Source organism: Clupea harengus, chromosome 7 (assembly GCF_900700415.2).
Source record: "Clupea harengus chromosome 7, Ch_v2.0.2, whole genome shotgun sequence".
NCBI lineage: Eukaryota > Metazoa > Chordata > Actinopteri > Clupeiformes > Clupeidae > Clupea > Clupea harengus.
Genome location: NC_045158.1, coordinates 2403776 through 2419635, shown reverse-complemented (window position 1 = coordinate 2419635; position 15860 = coordinate 2403776). Strand labels below are relative to the sequence as shown.

The 15860-nt window shown below is 40.0% G+C and overlaps 1 protein-coding gene across 1 annotated transcript; it reads left to right on the top strand.

Annotated features, from left to right (window-relative positions):
- Nucleotides 1-2041, top strand: LOC105895581 (major histocompatibility complex class I-related gene protein-like). The gene is made up of 4 exons (XM_042708154.1): nucleotides 1-51; nucleotides 947-1280; nucleotides 1387-1677; nucleotides 1811-2041. The coding sequence occupies exons 1-4, from the start codon at nucleotides 1-3 to the stop codon at nucleotides 1924-1926; spliced, it is 792 nt and encodes a 263-aa protein (XP_042564088.1). The 3' UTR covers nucleotides 1927-2041.
- Nucleotides 2042-15860: the final 13819 nt, after the last annotated feature.

Below are 15860 nucleotides of genomic sequence, written 5' to 3'. Positions count from 1 at the left end.
ATGACGTTTAATATAGAGAATCGCCACAGTGCCATTGCCATACCAGGGTCCGTAGGCATATTACTGCGTTATGTAAGTTTGCCTGAAGCCGCCCGGTTACTACTGTCTGCCGAACTAGTAAGTAGCTTATTTGCCGTCTTGCTTTGTCTTGTGTTGCACTTGCTTGATGTTTGACTGTGTTAGGAAAGTTGTTGACTCACTAGTTTGTCAGAGTAAGCAAATTTCAAGAGGTTTCGCTAGGTTTAGCCTCTAGCATCTCGTTAGCGATTAGCAATTCCTCCATTGTGCTGCGTTAAGAAAATCAAACGCAGAGTGATTACTAGCGGTGAAGAGTACGAGTGGGGTTGTTCCAGGATAGCCTGACTCATGGAATGCCCAGAAATTAATAAATTGTTCGACCAGGCCCAACTGTTAACATAACAAATTTCAGGATGTTATAAAAACTGCAATTCTAGTTATGTCAGGAAATTCTACAAGTCATGCTTGAGGAAGTGTTTTCTTTCAGTCAGCAAGCCTGGAACCTAATAATTATGAATTCACACAAATGTTTCCAAGTAGTTGGTTGGCCAGACTGGTACTGCCAACTCTGTGCATCTTATTTCATTAGTTCATGTAATGCTCGGTTTCATCATTCAAAGGGAAAAATCATTCATTTGTGTTACCCCTGCAACATATTTTTTAGTTTGCCATCACATCAGATAGATGGCTAACTTTGGTTACATTTCTTTGGAACAATGCACTTAATACATTTCTTGTAGTATTTAGATAACCCAGTGGTGTCAGATATTGTTGTTTACCTGGCCAAACTTGTCTTCAGATATTTAGTATTATTGTTGGTTCCATCAGTAATAAAATGTCAGACATCTTTATGTTCATATTTAATATTCATTTTGAAAACTAATAGAAAACATCCGTGGGTAATATTGACAACAGTTGCTGTATCTAGCGGCCATTGTACGACCATTTCAGTGGAGGCACTAATTTATTTTTCTCTGCCAAAGGAGTACATACTCTGCAGAGATTGGCTGGTTGTGAGCTACTTGATGATGACACCCCAGGTCCACTCCGAGAATTAAATGCTTTCAACGGAGTGAAAGACTCAGTGTTGCAATTCAATGTGCAACAGAAGGCTCTTCAGATTGAAGGTTTCTGGCAGCAAATGTGGAGCCAAAGCAGACAAGAATATAATGAGTTGATGTTCACACAATTTTACAGCCCAATCTGCATCAAAATCCTGAAGAATTGCCTCCACATGAAGAAAAATTATGTGATGAGAAAAGGTATTATAGTTGTCTCTTGTGTTTATTAAATAATACCGGTATGTTCAGTGATTCTTTTTTTTCTCTAGAGTGTAGGATTACTTGTATTTACAACTATGTTTCACAGTGAAGCCCAGAGTCAGGCTCCTCCAGAAGACACTCCCAGACTCTGGAGGGGTCAAAGTGACCTGCTTGGCCACTGGTTTCTACCCCCGTCACATCAACCTGACCCTGCTCAGAGACGGCCAACCTGTGTCTGACCACCAGATCACTGGGGGGGAGCTGCTACCTAATCTAGATGGAACCTACCAGATGAGGAAGAGCCTGGAGGTCAGCACAGAGGAACTAAGAGTGAAACACCCTTATTCCTGTACAGTCGAACACCTCAGCCTGGACAACAAACTAGACGTCAAACCAGGTAATTGTCAGAAGAGCTATTTATCTTGTATGTGTCCTCTACCTATGGCAGTTCTCATGTATTATTATCCCATGGCCCCCTATCTTCTTTAAAATCAGATGAAAATGTTTTCATTATTCATTTCTATTTGTAGATCTTGATCCAAGTGAAGGCACTGTGTCTATAGTGATTCCTGTTGTAGTGCTTGGAGTTGCACTTCTGTGTGTGGTTGGAGCTGTGGTCTTCATGCGCCGTAGAAGACACAAATAAAACGGAAAGATACAGGAGAACAACAAAGGTTTCTAGGAGATTAAGCGCGATCAAAGACACCAAGGTGTTTGTAAATTCTCTTCTATTATTATATATTATTAAATAAAAATGGATCTAGTTGGTAAATGTCATTGTTGTCTAAGATGGGCACAGTTACTGATTTAGGGATGACACAGTTTCTCTTCTAATATTTCCATCACTGTGTGTTTCAGCTCCACCCTCTGATTATGTTCCGGCCCAGAGCTTCTGGACTTTGGAACTGTAGATTCTGTCTAGGACTTCAGGACTATTCTGTGATGTTAAGAATTTTATCGTGACTTTGATCATGCTAATCAATACTCTTGTTTGTACCCATATCCTGTTCAGTTTCATATTTTGGTATTTTTTAGACTTTAAAGTAACAATATGTAACAATTTTACCTTAAAATAACAGCTTGAAAAAAATTGTGCCGCTACAATTACTTTTAATATGGAGAATGGCCTCGCCGCCATTGCCATCGGGGGTATGTAGGGAAAATACTGCGGTAAGATTTCTGGAGCCGCCCGGTCCTTTGTGTCTGAGCATGCGCGACTAGGATCGGGTAGTCACTATAGGAACAGCTTTTACTCGTTGGCGAGAGCTGAAAGACACATTTGGACACAAGTTCGATTCAGAGCTAGCCATCTTTTCTTGACTGTGTTAACAAAGTTGTTGACTCGCTAGTTTGTCATAAACGAGGAAAGCAAATTTCAACAGGTTTCGCCGCTAGGGGGAGCTCCAAGCCAAAAACTCCTTAGTGCTGCTATGCAAGGAGAATGCTTTCCTAATGTTGATCATTTGACACATTTACTTAAAGTTATGTTATTACATGAACAGTTATGGAGTGTTTGCAGAGTTATAAAAAAAAGAGGCAGGCGACCGAGTGCGATGAGCTGAAGTTTATTTCAATCTTGCAGACTTCCAGCCAATTTGAGTGGTGGTCCATGGAGCATCTCTGTCAAAAATCAGTGCACTTACTTTTTATACTACAATTCCTGTCGTATTAACATTATGCTTTTCCAATCGAAAACTAAACACTTATCAGAGTTAAGCCAATCACAATATTCTGCTCACTTGTTGCAGAGAAACATTTAAAGACAATGGTGGCTTGTGTAAGCATGTGTGTGTCCGTGTATGTGCGTCTGAGACCCTGTTTACAACTTTTCAGAAGGTTTCACCTGTTCTTGACTGTCTGCATCCTCTATTCAGAGACTCCTTCATGAATACTTGGATGTCCTCGACAGCCTGCACCTGACATAGACACGAACGGCACTCTCATGATGATTTGATGACCTTACTGGACACTCATCTCTGCACACAGGCCTTTCTGCCTGACCTTACGTGACACTTGTTTTTGCAAAACTGCTCCATGTTCACCACACCACTGTATTACCACCATTGTATTTTTCTACACATGTTTCTTTGTTAGTCTGTTCTGTTGTTAGCCACTATGAGGAGAGAATAATGTCAAGCCATACTTGCTGTTCAAGTTAAGATACTTGTCATCAAACCAATCAGAGCTATGAGAATGCTGTATAATTGTTACAATCTACCCTGCTGGCATGGCATCATAGTTATGAGAATATTTAACCTTTCCAACATGCTTTGGTACATATTGTGTTATCGTGTTAATGTTTATAAAAGATAACTAGAGCTAACAGAAACTCTTTGAAAATGCTAAAACACCAGTTACAGTATGATGTTGAGAAATATATAGAAATATCTCAGTTAGCAAGCTATGTAACTTTTATCAGTGCCAGCTGTACCGTTGTTGGTGATCGCAAGACTGTTGGTGTTTACAAGTCTGTTGGCTGTTAGGGAGTTAGCTTGCTAGTTTTAGATAAAAAGGCGTAATAGGGTGCACAAGGGGCCATCAGAGTCAGTCTGTGAACCTTCTTCTATTCTCCCATCAGATGTCAATGGTAACTGTTGTGTCATGGGAACCGCAAGTATGTAACAGAGCTCAGGTCAAAGTTTTTGTACAAACCAGTAACATGTCTGGACATAATGTTTGGATTGAGGTGTCCCAAGTTAAGGATGAAAATAAAAGATTATATTTCAATCATAGGTAACGAAATATGTATTTGTGAACACACATAAAACCACCTTGCATGCTTCAGATATTGAAATGATAGTAACAACTTTTGACACAAATAAAACTTAAGGCTGGTAAGCACTTCCCATGCAGATTCATCTTGCATTAAGTTTACAAGAGTACAATTTAAAGTGAATTACAGCATGGAGCTGAGAAATAAGAAGCTAACATTATTTTATTTGTCACTGTTACAGATCCTGTAAGTGTGGACTCTCCGTAGTTCAAAAAATAATATGCGTGTTATATGTAAATGTGTGCTTTAGAATGACGGTTTTCCTGATCCTCTAGGCCCAGTTTTTCAACTTTGGAGAGTTGTTTTTATTTTTACAGCAGTAAATCCTGTTTTGGGGCCTGATCGTGCCTTCTCGTGCCAAAGAAAGTTATCTAGTCAATATAAAATAACCTACACTCTACCAAATAGCCTGACCTTAACAGATAACAAAGATGGAGAATTGTTGGAGCTGGACAACACACAAAATCAAGTGCTTAATATTTTGACTAATAAAAATGTGCAAAGGTAGCTTGATCAAGTAGGAGAGACTGAACAACCAACACTCTTTTTGTTGTTAAAAAAGAAAAATGCCTCTGGACCTGCAATCACTTGACCTAACTTACACTGACTTACAATAAGCGTAGTCTGGTGACTGTCTGTATTCAAACAAACAAAACAAAACAGAAATGAAACACACAGAAGTAAAAGTCTTGCGCTGCCCTCTGCTGGCTCTGTTGTGACTCTGCACGTCTGTGTGTTAGATATGGGCTCTAAAGCATCACTGACAGACTACACAGCTGCTTCAGGTTAGGGAAACCAAGCAGGCATTACACTGCGAAACACTGGATGGAAACTACACTACAATACAATCGAACCAGTTTGCTTTCTTTTAGCTATTTGCTTTGTTCATGCATGCACTAGCTTATTTTAAAATCTATTTCTGTTTATTTTCAGGTGCTGACAAAAGCTAGAATGGAGTCACAGCTGAACGTGTCAAATCTAAAAAAAAGTTTGTTTTAATTGCATTTTAGTAAAACATAAAATGCTCGTTCTGCCATTACACAAGCTGGAGGCAATTGAAATAAAAGTATCATTTTGAGAGATCATCATCCCATGAAGGTATGAATTATCAACATCAACACATCATACGAATCAGCTTATTAATGTAACAAATAGTTTATTTACACCTGGCATTAAAACACGTCTCATATCCAGATTGTATCTAGTAGGGTGACCAGATTTGAGTTTGTGAAAAAGAGGACACTTCGCCCAGCAATGACTTACTTATGTGGGATGTCTGTCATTGTTAAAGTAACATTATGTAACAATTCTACCTTAAAATAACAGCTTGAAAAAAATTGTGCCACTAAAATTACTTTTAATATGGAGAATGGCCTCTCCGCCATTGCCATCGGGGGTCTGTAGGGAAATGACTGCGCTATGTTGGATTTCTGGAGCCGCCCGGTCCTGGGCGGAAGTACTTGCTTTTTGGCACTAGTCACTATCGGAACGGCTTTTACTCGTTGGCGAGAGCTAAAAGACACATTTGGATACAAGTTCGATTCAGAGCTAGCCATCTTTCTGATGGATTAGAAAGTAGTTTATTTGCTGTCCTGTTTTGTCTTGTCTTGCACTTGCTTGATGTTTGACTGTGTTAGCAAAGTTGTTGACTCGCTAGTTTGTCATAAATGAGGAAAGCAAATTTTAACAGGTTTCGCTAGGTTTAGCCGCTAGGGGGAGCTCCAAGCCAAAAACTCTGTTGTGCTGCTTTAAGACCAGGGTTATCGTAAACACTAGTGCTCTCTATTATTTACTTTCTAACAATTTCTACGGTAAGAAATGTTCCCGCTGAGAGTCAAACAAGACTTAGTTCATTGTGTACACATCCGTCGCTTCTGAAATATGTTAGTTTGATTAATTAAACACTATTTATATCGATAACAAACATCTTTGTTTCGCATTTTTTTAGACGCGGGTGCAGAAGTAGGGAACGCTACGATAGTAACTAGGGTTCACTAGGGGGACCCGTCATAATATCTTGCACCTGGGCCCGTCGTCACTACGTTACGCCACTGGACAAGGCAAAATCCCGGACGATTTTGGAATCCCTGCCGGATGCATTTTTTAGGTCTCGAAAAGAGGACATGTCCGGGTAAAAGAGGACGTCTGGTCACCCTTAGTATCTAGATATGATTTTAACCTGAATACATTTACACCTGGTATTAATATGTATGACTCTCCAGTGTCCTCATTGAGATCCGATCGCTGTGTCCAGCTCACGACACATCCTCTTCTCGTTTGTGCGGGCCCAAAAAAAACAACAACAAAGAAAACAGAAGAAGAAGAATAGAAGAAGATGGTAGCCATCCGTGAAGCAGTGTTATTGTGTTTGCTTGCTTTTTTTAATCTTGCTGGGATGGAACAGTCCCGGGCGATTATGTATTTACGCCCATGCAGTTGTGTGTGGACTGAAAATACTACTGTGTTCAATGAGAATAGTGGAATAATTAAGATGAAAAAATTACAATTTCAAAAAGTATAGAATTGAGCATGTAGAACATTATAGAGAAAAGCAGACTGTTTTGAATATTTTTAATATTATATTCAATTTATTAAAATACATGTAGTTGGTTTATTTATTGTATTTTATGTGTGTTTTGGGTTTTGTTTTAATAGTTGAAATAATAGACCTAGTTTTGTAAAACCTGTGTAAGCAATTTTGAAAACCTTACTGCAACTGGTGGAAACATGAGGTCAGCAGATAAACACTTCCGTTTTGTTTTACCTCGTTACAAATCTAGTGGGAGTGGTCTTGCTTTCATACTTCAATCGTGAACAGCCAGGGGTTATACATCTTATGAACTTTTGGACAACGTCATTTTGTGCCCAGTCGCTTATGGTTTCCAATATATGTTTGGATTGGAACAGCAAAAACATGAAAGCTAATCATTTTGTGCTGGTTATTAGAAATGTCAAGCTCCTACAAAACTGGTAAGGTACATTTAATTCATATTCACATAAAATTATGTGAAAGACGGTACAATAGTCTGAAACTAAAACTAAAATTAATGTATATTTAATAGTCCGAAACATGCACATCTATTTTGTTGGATTATAGAACACTGATCACAGTAAAAGGCAAACATCTGCACCAGGGGACCATTTATTCGCTTCTTAAACTAACAAGTAGATTGATCATAGTTCATCTCATCATAAGTCGCATTGGACCAAAGCGTCTGCTAAATTCTATAACCATATCCATCACCATAATGAAAGAGTGTTGTTAATAGCGTTCTGGTACTGACGATTCTGGCTGCGAACCGCTTTTTTCACGCAAAGAGACAGTGTGCATGCGCTAACCTGTTAACATGGTCGCTAAAATGAAAATCATTAGGTAACACTAGCAGTGCGAAACAGGCCTTACTGTTGTATGAACTGTGTATGTTTTGCAAAAAAAGTTATATGTTAAAATGAATAACTGTGTGTAAAGCATAACATGTAATTTTCAACTATTTTGGTTTGATTTTAAGGAGTCACATTTTGGAAATGTGCTTGTCCTATTGCAGTTGCTGTCTTTGGTTTAATTTACAATGTGTTGGTCAGAATTGCCTTTGCATACTGTATGTGTTGCTTGTCTAGGCCTGTGTTGGCTTATGCTAAATTTATGGTTGTGCGTTTGGACGGAGACGGACACATAGCCACGCTTTGGCAACACCTTCCCCGAGGTGGAACGCCCATCCGAGCCCTTCGGAGAGCTGGACGGACACTCTCCACCAGAGCTCTGCACTCCGCCTCGCTATCTTCCCAGATGCAGCCGACGATGGAGAACGATGGAGTTCCCTGGACATCACCAGCACATTCGACAGGTCGGCCCGCAGTCCCAGGCACTTTGGTCTGCCGGCGAGGCAGTCCGCGATCCAGGCTACCAGGCCATGTCCAACCGCAGGAGAGCCACCAAGACAGGCCCCCACTCGCAGCGGCATCATGGAAACCAATTCAGTTATTTTTAAATTTGTATTTCTGGACGTTCTCAAAATTACGTCCACCTGACCAAGCAAGACTATGAAAACTCCTTTTTAACAGGAGAGCTTTTTTGGTCTTTCTTTTTTAGCAGGAGAGCTGTTTTTTTTTTTAGCAGGAAAGCTGCTAAAACAGGCTACGCAAACATACTGCCACTTGCTGCGCCATGGCAACCAATTCAGTTATTAAATGCCCGTCGTGTCCGTTGCTCCGGCTGGTCTCAAAAGTAACGTCCAACTGGCCAAGCAAGACCATGAAAAAAAATATTCACAATTAGGTAGAGCAGCGCACTACCCCAATACAAACAACTAAGAATAGTAGAAACATTTAAGTCACGAAAAGAATATATATGTATATAGAATGTAATGTAACATACTCCATGCTTCACTGAATCACAACAGTAGCCTATTGCAATTAAAAAAGAAGGTCATAGTTGAGTAGTATTAACAGCAACAAATATTGCAATTTAAAGGTCAAGTCCTTGATTCTGGTAAAAGCTTGTTGGTATCGGAGCTAAACAGCTGGTCAAATGCAGCCCTCCCTTCCGTGCTCCTGAATGACAGGTTGATGGCATGTATGGTATGGCTTGGGCGGAGCCATTGTTTTCCATTTTCAGAGCTAGGACTGGAGCTGGAGCACTGGAGTGGTTTTGAGCACACACACTCCACACACTGGGCAGACAACTACAGGATCTGTAACTGAGCTCAATTAAAAATTGTATTTAGTGCTGCATTTACACAGCACGTAATGTTATTGTGTTGAATACTCGCCAAAGCATGGTTTAGTTTTACGTAAAGGCTACTGTTGTTGCTGTTATTACACGTTAGATAAATACACGTAGAACATTCAAGGCCACGACAAAACGCTGACTTCAATTATCAGCATGGCTGTACACAAAATCCTGTCTGTCTGTCAAAAAAATAAATGGATGACTTCCGGGTTGGTGATGGCGTGAGTAGGTAGACGGTGAAGTGGCTCCCGAGTTTTTAATTTATTCTTGATTATTTACCCCATTCATTTTAGAAATATCAGTCAATGTTGTAAGTTTAAGTCATTTTCGACAAACCAGCCGACATTTATTATGTCAAACAAGCAGTCTCGTCGCCTAAAACCGAGTGATAAAGAAAGTGCTTCTGTGACCACCAGCCAGACTAGCCGAGCTAACATGGAGCTAGCTGAACAGTTTGAACAACTCCGCTCAGGGCTGCTTTCAGAGCTAACCCAAGCTATCCATGCGGTTATAAGGAAGGAGCTAGACACAGCTTTGGCTCCTCTCAAATCAACTCTGAGTGAAATAAGTTCCCTGTACGAATCACACGAAGAACGGATCTGTGGAATTGAAGCTACTCTCGACCAAAGTGAACAGAGGCTTGTTCAGGTTGAGGCTAAGCTAAACACTGTTCAGACTGAGAATGCCTGGTTGAAGGAGAAAGTTGACGATTTGGAAAATCGCTCGCGCAGGCTCAACTTAAGAGTCGTGGGCATTCCTGAGAGGGTGGAGGGGTCCAACCCGGTTGCTTTTATGACTCATTTTTTCGAAGAAATATTTGGAAAAGATTTTTTCCCGACCCCTCTTCTTCTCGCTCGTGCACACAGACTGGGGCCAGCCAAGTCAGAGGCAAACGGTAATCAACGCCCAAGAGTCTTCATCGTTGCATTCCACAACTTCCAAGACAAGCAGCGGATCATCGTTCAGAGACGTCAACGGGAAATGGAATTTCGTGGCAACAGAGTGTTTCTCCACGAGGATGTCAGTGCTGAACTGGGACGCAAGCAGGCAGCATTCAAGGAGGTGAAGGCTCTGCTCTACGCAAAGAGGGTCAAGTTCAGAATGGTGTACCCCGCCCGCCTCCGAGTGTTGTTTAACTCGAAAGAGTTGCATTTTGATACACCGAGTAAGGCGATGGCATTCTACCGCGAGCACTGGGGCTCTGTTGCCTCTGATTCACCTGCATCCACTGAGTCTTGAGGTAGGCTATTCCATGCTGTCATTTGAATTGATCACACTTTGGAAATTAAGTTGGACTGTCTTGTTTGGACATTAAGTTGGACTTATCAATATAAATATGGCCAGTGCCTTTTTTTCTCCCAGTTCATTTAAAGCCATCAACTGTTTGGGTTCTATTTTGATTCATGACTTTGGGAGCCACTCCAGTGGCATTTGTATATATTTTTTTATATATATATAAATATATTGTTTCTTAGGAAATGTCAATCGGAAGGTCTGTAGTTTGGTTAAGCCTGCGATGCTCCTCAGGTTCATTAATAGAGGAGGATCTAGGAAAGTGTTATTGTTGTTGTTCATACTGTTGTGTTTATTCTTTGAATTTATTTTTCTTTTCCACACCCCATTTTTTCATTTTTCATATGTGTTACCCAGGACACACGCCTTTATCACCAGTCCCATTTACTTCAGCTTTATGTAAGGCTTTGGAGAGGCACATGTCTATTTACACTATATCTTACCGGCCCCCTCAAGTTTCTGTAATATACTGTACAATCCCTTTTCCAAGACACATTGATATGGTTACTTCTTCTGATAGATTGATCAGTAATTCAGTCGTACGCTTTGTCTCGTGGAATGTTAAGGGGTCTGAATGGACCAGTCAAACGAGCCAGAGTTCTTTCTCACCTCAAATCTTTCAATGCCGATATTTTATTTTTACAAGAGACACATTTACGGTTAAAAGATCACATTCGTTTGCGCAAAGCTTGGATTAGCCAAGTGTATCACTCCAGACATGATGGTAGCTCAAAAGGCGTTGCTATTCTCATTAATAAGAAGGTACAGTTTACACCAACAGAGATCATCACCGGACCCCTATGGTCGTTTTGTTATAATCAGTGGCTGTCTTTACCAGACCAATGTTCTTCTAGTCAATGTTTACGCTCCTAATTGGGATGACACAGAGTTTGTTAATAAGCTTCTGTCCTCGCTCCCTAACTTGGACACTCACAAACTGATTCTGGGAGGTGACTTAAATTGTGCCATCAACCCTACTTTGGATAGGTCATGTTCAAAGAGATCTTCGCCCTCAGGCATGGCAAAGGCATTCACAACATTTATGGAGCAGAGTGGCTGTATTGATCCATGGCGGCTTCTTAACCCAACTTTGAAGCGGTTTTCTTTCTTCTCCCCAGTCTACCGTTCTTTTTCTCGCATAGACTATTTTTTCATCGACAGCTCATTTATTCCTTCAATTAAATCTGTTGACTACTCAACCATCATTATCTCTGATCACTCCCCTGTTGTTCTAGACATTTCTTTTGCTCTGAATATAAAGCAACGTCCATTATGGAAACTAGATCCCCTTATACTGTCAGATGAAGACTTTTGCCGCTGTCTGGCAATCAACATAGATGTATATATCAGCCACAAACAAAAAGGAGAACACTTCATATTCATTACTGTGGGAATCGCTCAAAGCTTTCCTCAGGGGCATATTATTTCATATGTGGCATTTACCAAAAGGGAACACTCTAAGGAAGTCTTAAGCTTAACTGACTCTATACATAAACTTGACCAGCTCTATTCAGGAATCCCCCAATGCTGAGTTACATAAGAAACGGATAGAATTGCAAGCCAAACTGAACATTCTAACTACAAAACACGCAGAGCAACTTCTACTAAAAACCCGTGGGACCTCCTATGAATATGGGGATAAATGTAGTCGTTTACTTGCTCACCAATTAAAGCGGCAGACTGCATCTCGTCTTATCCCCCAGGTTAAAGATGAGCTAGGTATTTTAGTTTCAGACCCAAAACACATAAATGATATATTTACTTCCCATTTCATCTCACTTTATTCTACAGACTTCCCCACAGACATAACACCCATGACAGCCTTTTTGAATAATATAGAGGCCCCCTCTCTTGATCAAACAGTTGTTTCATCACTTGAGCGAAAGTTGGAGATAGGGGAGATCATTGGAGCCATTATGGCCATGCAGAATAACAAAGCTCCCGGCGTGGACGGATATGGTATAGAGTTCTATAAAAAGTTTAGGGACCAGCTTGCGCCACTTCTCCTGGAAGTTTTCAATGAATCTTTAGATAGGGGCTCTTTGCCACCCACTTTTTCTCAAGCGTCCATTTCACTTCTTCTCAAGAAAGACAAGGACCCCACTCACTGTGGATCCTATCGTCCAATATCTCTCTTGAATGTGGATGCCAAGATTCTAGCTAAAGTTTTAGCCCACCGCCTGGAAGATCCACTCCCTAAAATTATATCCGAAGATCAAACAGGGTTTATTAAAGGTCGACACTCATTTGCAAACATCCGCCGCCTGATTGATATAGCATATACAAAAAATACAGTTGTTGTGCCCGAAGCAGTTATTTCTCTGGATGCTGAGAAAGCATTCGATAGGGTTGAATGGCAGTATTTATTTGCAGCTTTGGAAAGATTTGGTTTTGGCGCCACCTTCATTAAATGGATTAAGCTTTTATATAAAGATCCCCAAGCGTGTGTACAAACCAATGGTTTGCGGTCAACTTTTTTTCATTTAACAAGAGGCACAAGACAAGGCTGCCCACTTTCCCCACTTTTATTTGCCATTGCAATCGAACCACTTGCCATAGCCCTGCGAACTACATCAGCATTTCAGGGCATATTTAGAGGGGGAGTTGAGCACAGGGTCTCACTATATGCTGATGACTTGTTGATCTATGTAAGTCACCCAGCCACGATTGCTTCCTCTATTGTGTCTATCCTAGAGGAGTTTGGAGGGTTCTCAGGATATAAGCTCAATCTGCAGAAAAGTGAGTGTTTTAAACTCAACTCTCCAGTTCCTTCCAGGCTAGTACCCTCCTTTCCTTTTCGTCTTTCTGAAGATGGGTTCAAATATTTAGGAATTCATATTACCAAATCTTTCACTTCTCTTCATGCATCTAATTTAACAACATTAGTTAACCAAATGAAGGATGATTTTAAAAGATGGTCTGCTCTACCACTTACTCTGACGGGTCGTATTAATGTAGTGAAGATGACTGTGCTCCCAAAGTTTCTATATGTATTTCAATGTTTACCTCTTTTTCTCACTAAATCATTTTTTAAAACAATTAGTCAAGCTGTGAACTCATTTATATGGGGCAACCAAGCACCCAGAGTTAAGAAAGACCTTTTACAAAGGCAGCGTTGTGTTGGCGGACTTGCTTTGCCCAGCTTTATCCACTACTACTGGGCTGCAAATATTCAGAAAAATAGTCTGTTGGCTACACTCTCCTCATATAAGCTGGTGTGTTCTAGAGGAACAGTCATGCAAACAATCTAGCCTTAGGGCCTTAATTTACTCATCCTTACCTATAAGATCTTCCAGCTTCACCTCTCATCCTGTAGTGCTCTCTACTCTGAAAATTTGGAACCAATTTCGCTCTCATTACAAATTCATGTCTGCTTCAACCCTCGGTCCTATTCACAAAAACCATATTTTTCGTCCCTCTATTATGGACCTATCATTTATGGAATGGTGGAGGAAGGGTATTTACTGTTTTAAAGACCTTTATAGTTCTAAAACACTGGATAGTTATGAGAATCTACAGAGATTACATGACCTCCCAAGACAACTGTTTTTCAATATCTCCAAATACGGCATTTTCTCAAGGCTAATTTCCCCTCCTTTCCCTCCCTGCCTGAGCAGGGACTCTGGGAAGACATAACTCTTTTAAAACCAGAAAAAGGAATTATTTCAATTTTATATCAGAAATTGCTTTCTTTGGAAAATCACAACTTGGCCAAAATTCAGGCTGGCTGGGAGGAGGAGTTAGGAATGGAGTTGGGTGATTATTGGGACCATGCACTGGAAAGAGTTAATTCATCATCGTCCTGTGCTCGCCTCGCACTCATTCAGTTTAAAGTGCTACACAGAGCTCATTATAGTAAGGCAAAACTGGCGAAAATATATCAGGGGGCTGATGCTAGCTGTAGCAGGTGCTCTTTTTCACCTGCAAATCTTACCCACACGTTTTGGTCCTGCCCTTCTCTTGAAACATATTGGTCTGGAGTGTTCAAAATGTTATCTGAGGCTCTTAACATCACCATTGATCCAAGTCCTTTAATCGCAATATTTGGTGTTCCTACCGACACAGTCACTAAAGCTCAATCGGATGTTATTGCATTCACTTCACTGCTTGCCCGCCGTAGAATTCTCCTTATGTGGAAATCCACCACACCCCCATCGAGTGCCAGTTGGCTGGAGGATGTCATGCTCTTTCTCAAACTGGAAAAAATAAAATTTATTTTGAGAGGGTCCATGAAGAATTTCTACCGGAGATGGCAGCCTATTATTGAATATTTTGACAACTTAAAGGAATTAGAAACAGGGTCCATTTAGTGCACCCTGGCCTTCCACACTGTCTCTGAGAGTGTGCGGTACTTGTAATAATGCTCTCAAACGCCTATTCACATTCGCGATACATAAGCATCCAGGGCTTAGGATATAGGTGTGTGTGTTTTTCTCTTTATTATTCTTACTACTGTGGGGGTTTGCATTTTATTTTAATTTTAATTATTTTTTTATTATTATTATTATTTATAGTATAATTATTATTATGTGTGTTGTTTTCTTTTTCCCCTTTGTACATTCATCATACTAGTTCAGGGTATCGTTGGATGATGTCATTTTTGTTGTTTGATTGTCAAAAAAAAACAAAAAAACATGGAGATTGTACCATTAATGCTTCCCATTCTACTCTGTATACCACCAATTTTCCATCAATAAATAAATTTGTAAAAAAAAATAAATAAATAAATGGATGTACATTCTAGGTCTCCAGACGTGTTGTGTGTTTTTATGAGATTGTTTGCATTTAAGGGCACATCAGGAGTGATGTAAACAAATGCAGTAAAAAAAAAAACAAGCAGACAGTTTCCACAGAATGCATTGCAATCTTGGAAAACACTTGCCCTGCCTTTGGACTTAAATCAGTTTTGTAAGTCTATCTGCCTTTTTTGACAAGAAGAACAACATCTTTAATCAGACTCATTAACCAACTTATTTAACTTACTTGTTAAATAGTTCAATTAGTAGGATTAATAGCTCTCTGACCAGTGTGACAAAAGTATGAACACATATGATTTCAACACTATCCCTTTTCTTAACTGCAACCATCTTTCCAATGTGCTGATGCAAAAAGGTTGGAAAACCTGTGTGACCAGTGACGTCATGAGATCAGTGCCTCTGTAAGAACAATGCTTGAGATTTCATGTTTTTGTGTATACTTCCTAATATTAGGCTGGCAGCACTCTGATCTATAGAAGCCAGTGTGTCATTAAACTCCTCATATATAGTTAGTATGAAGTTATGCTGCTCCAGGTCATAGTATCCTACTCTAATATCATCCAGAAATCAGGATCAGGTTGAATTCAGGAAATGGAGTCTCACCAATTATGAATGTTGAAAGAATCCATAAGGAGTGAGAACCTGTCAAGTGACATAGATGATCATTTGACACAAAAATGTAATTAATGAATTGGCAGCAGTTAAAAAACGTAATACTAAAACACTTAATATATTACAGAAAATGAATGTCGTCTGTTAATTACAAGATAAAGATGTTAAGGATTAAGGTTAGAGTTAAAGGAAAGGTGTTAAGAAAAGATACCAAACAATTCTAGTGTGGTTACCTTAACTTACCTGTGTGCACTAAGACTGGAAGAGGAACCATAAAGATGATAAAAACCGGTTGGGTGCATGCCACTGCATGCCACATTACCCAGCTTTGATTTTGAAAGTTGTTTTCATGCACTATCATACCATCAGAGCGTCATACTGCCAGCAGCAGTCCTCCTATGGTATTTACCAGGTAC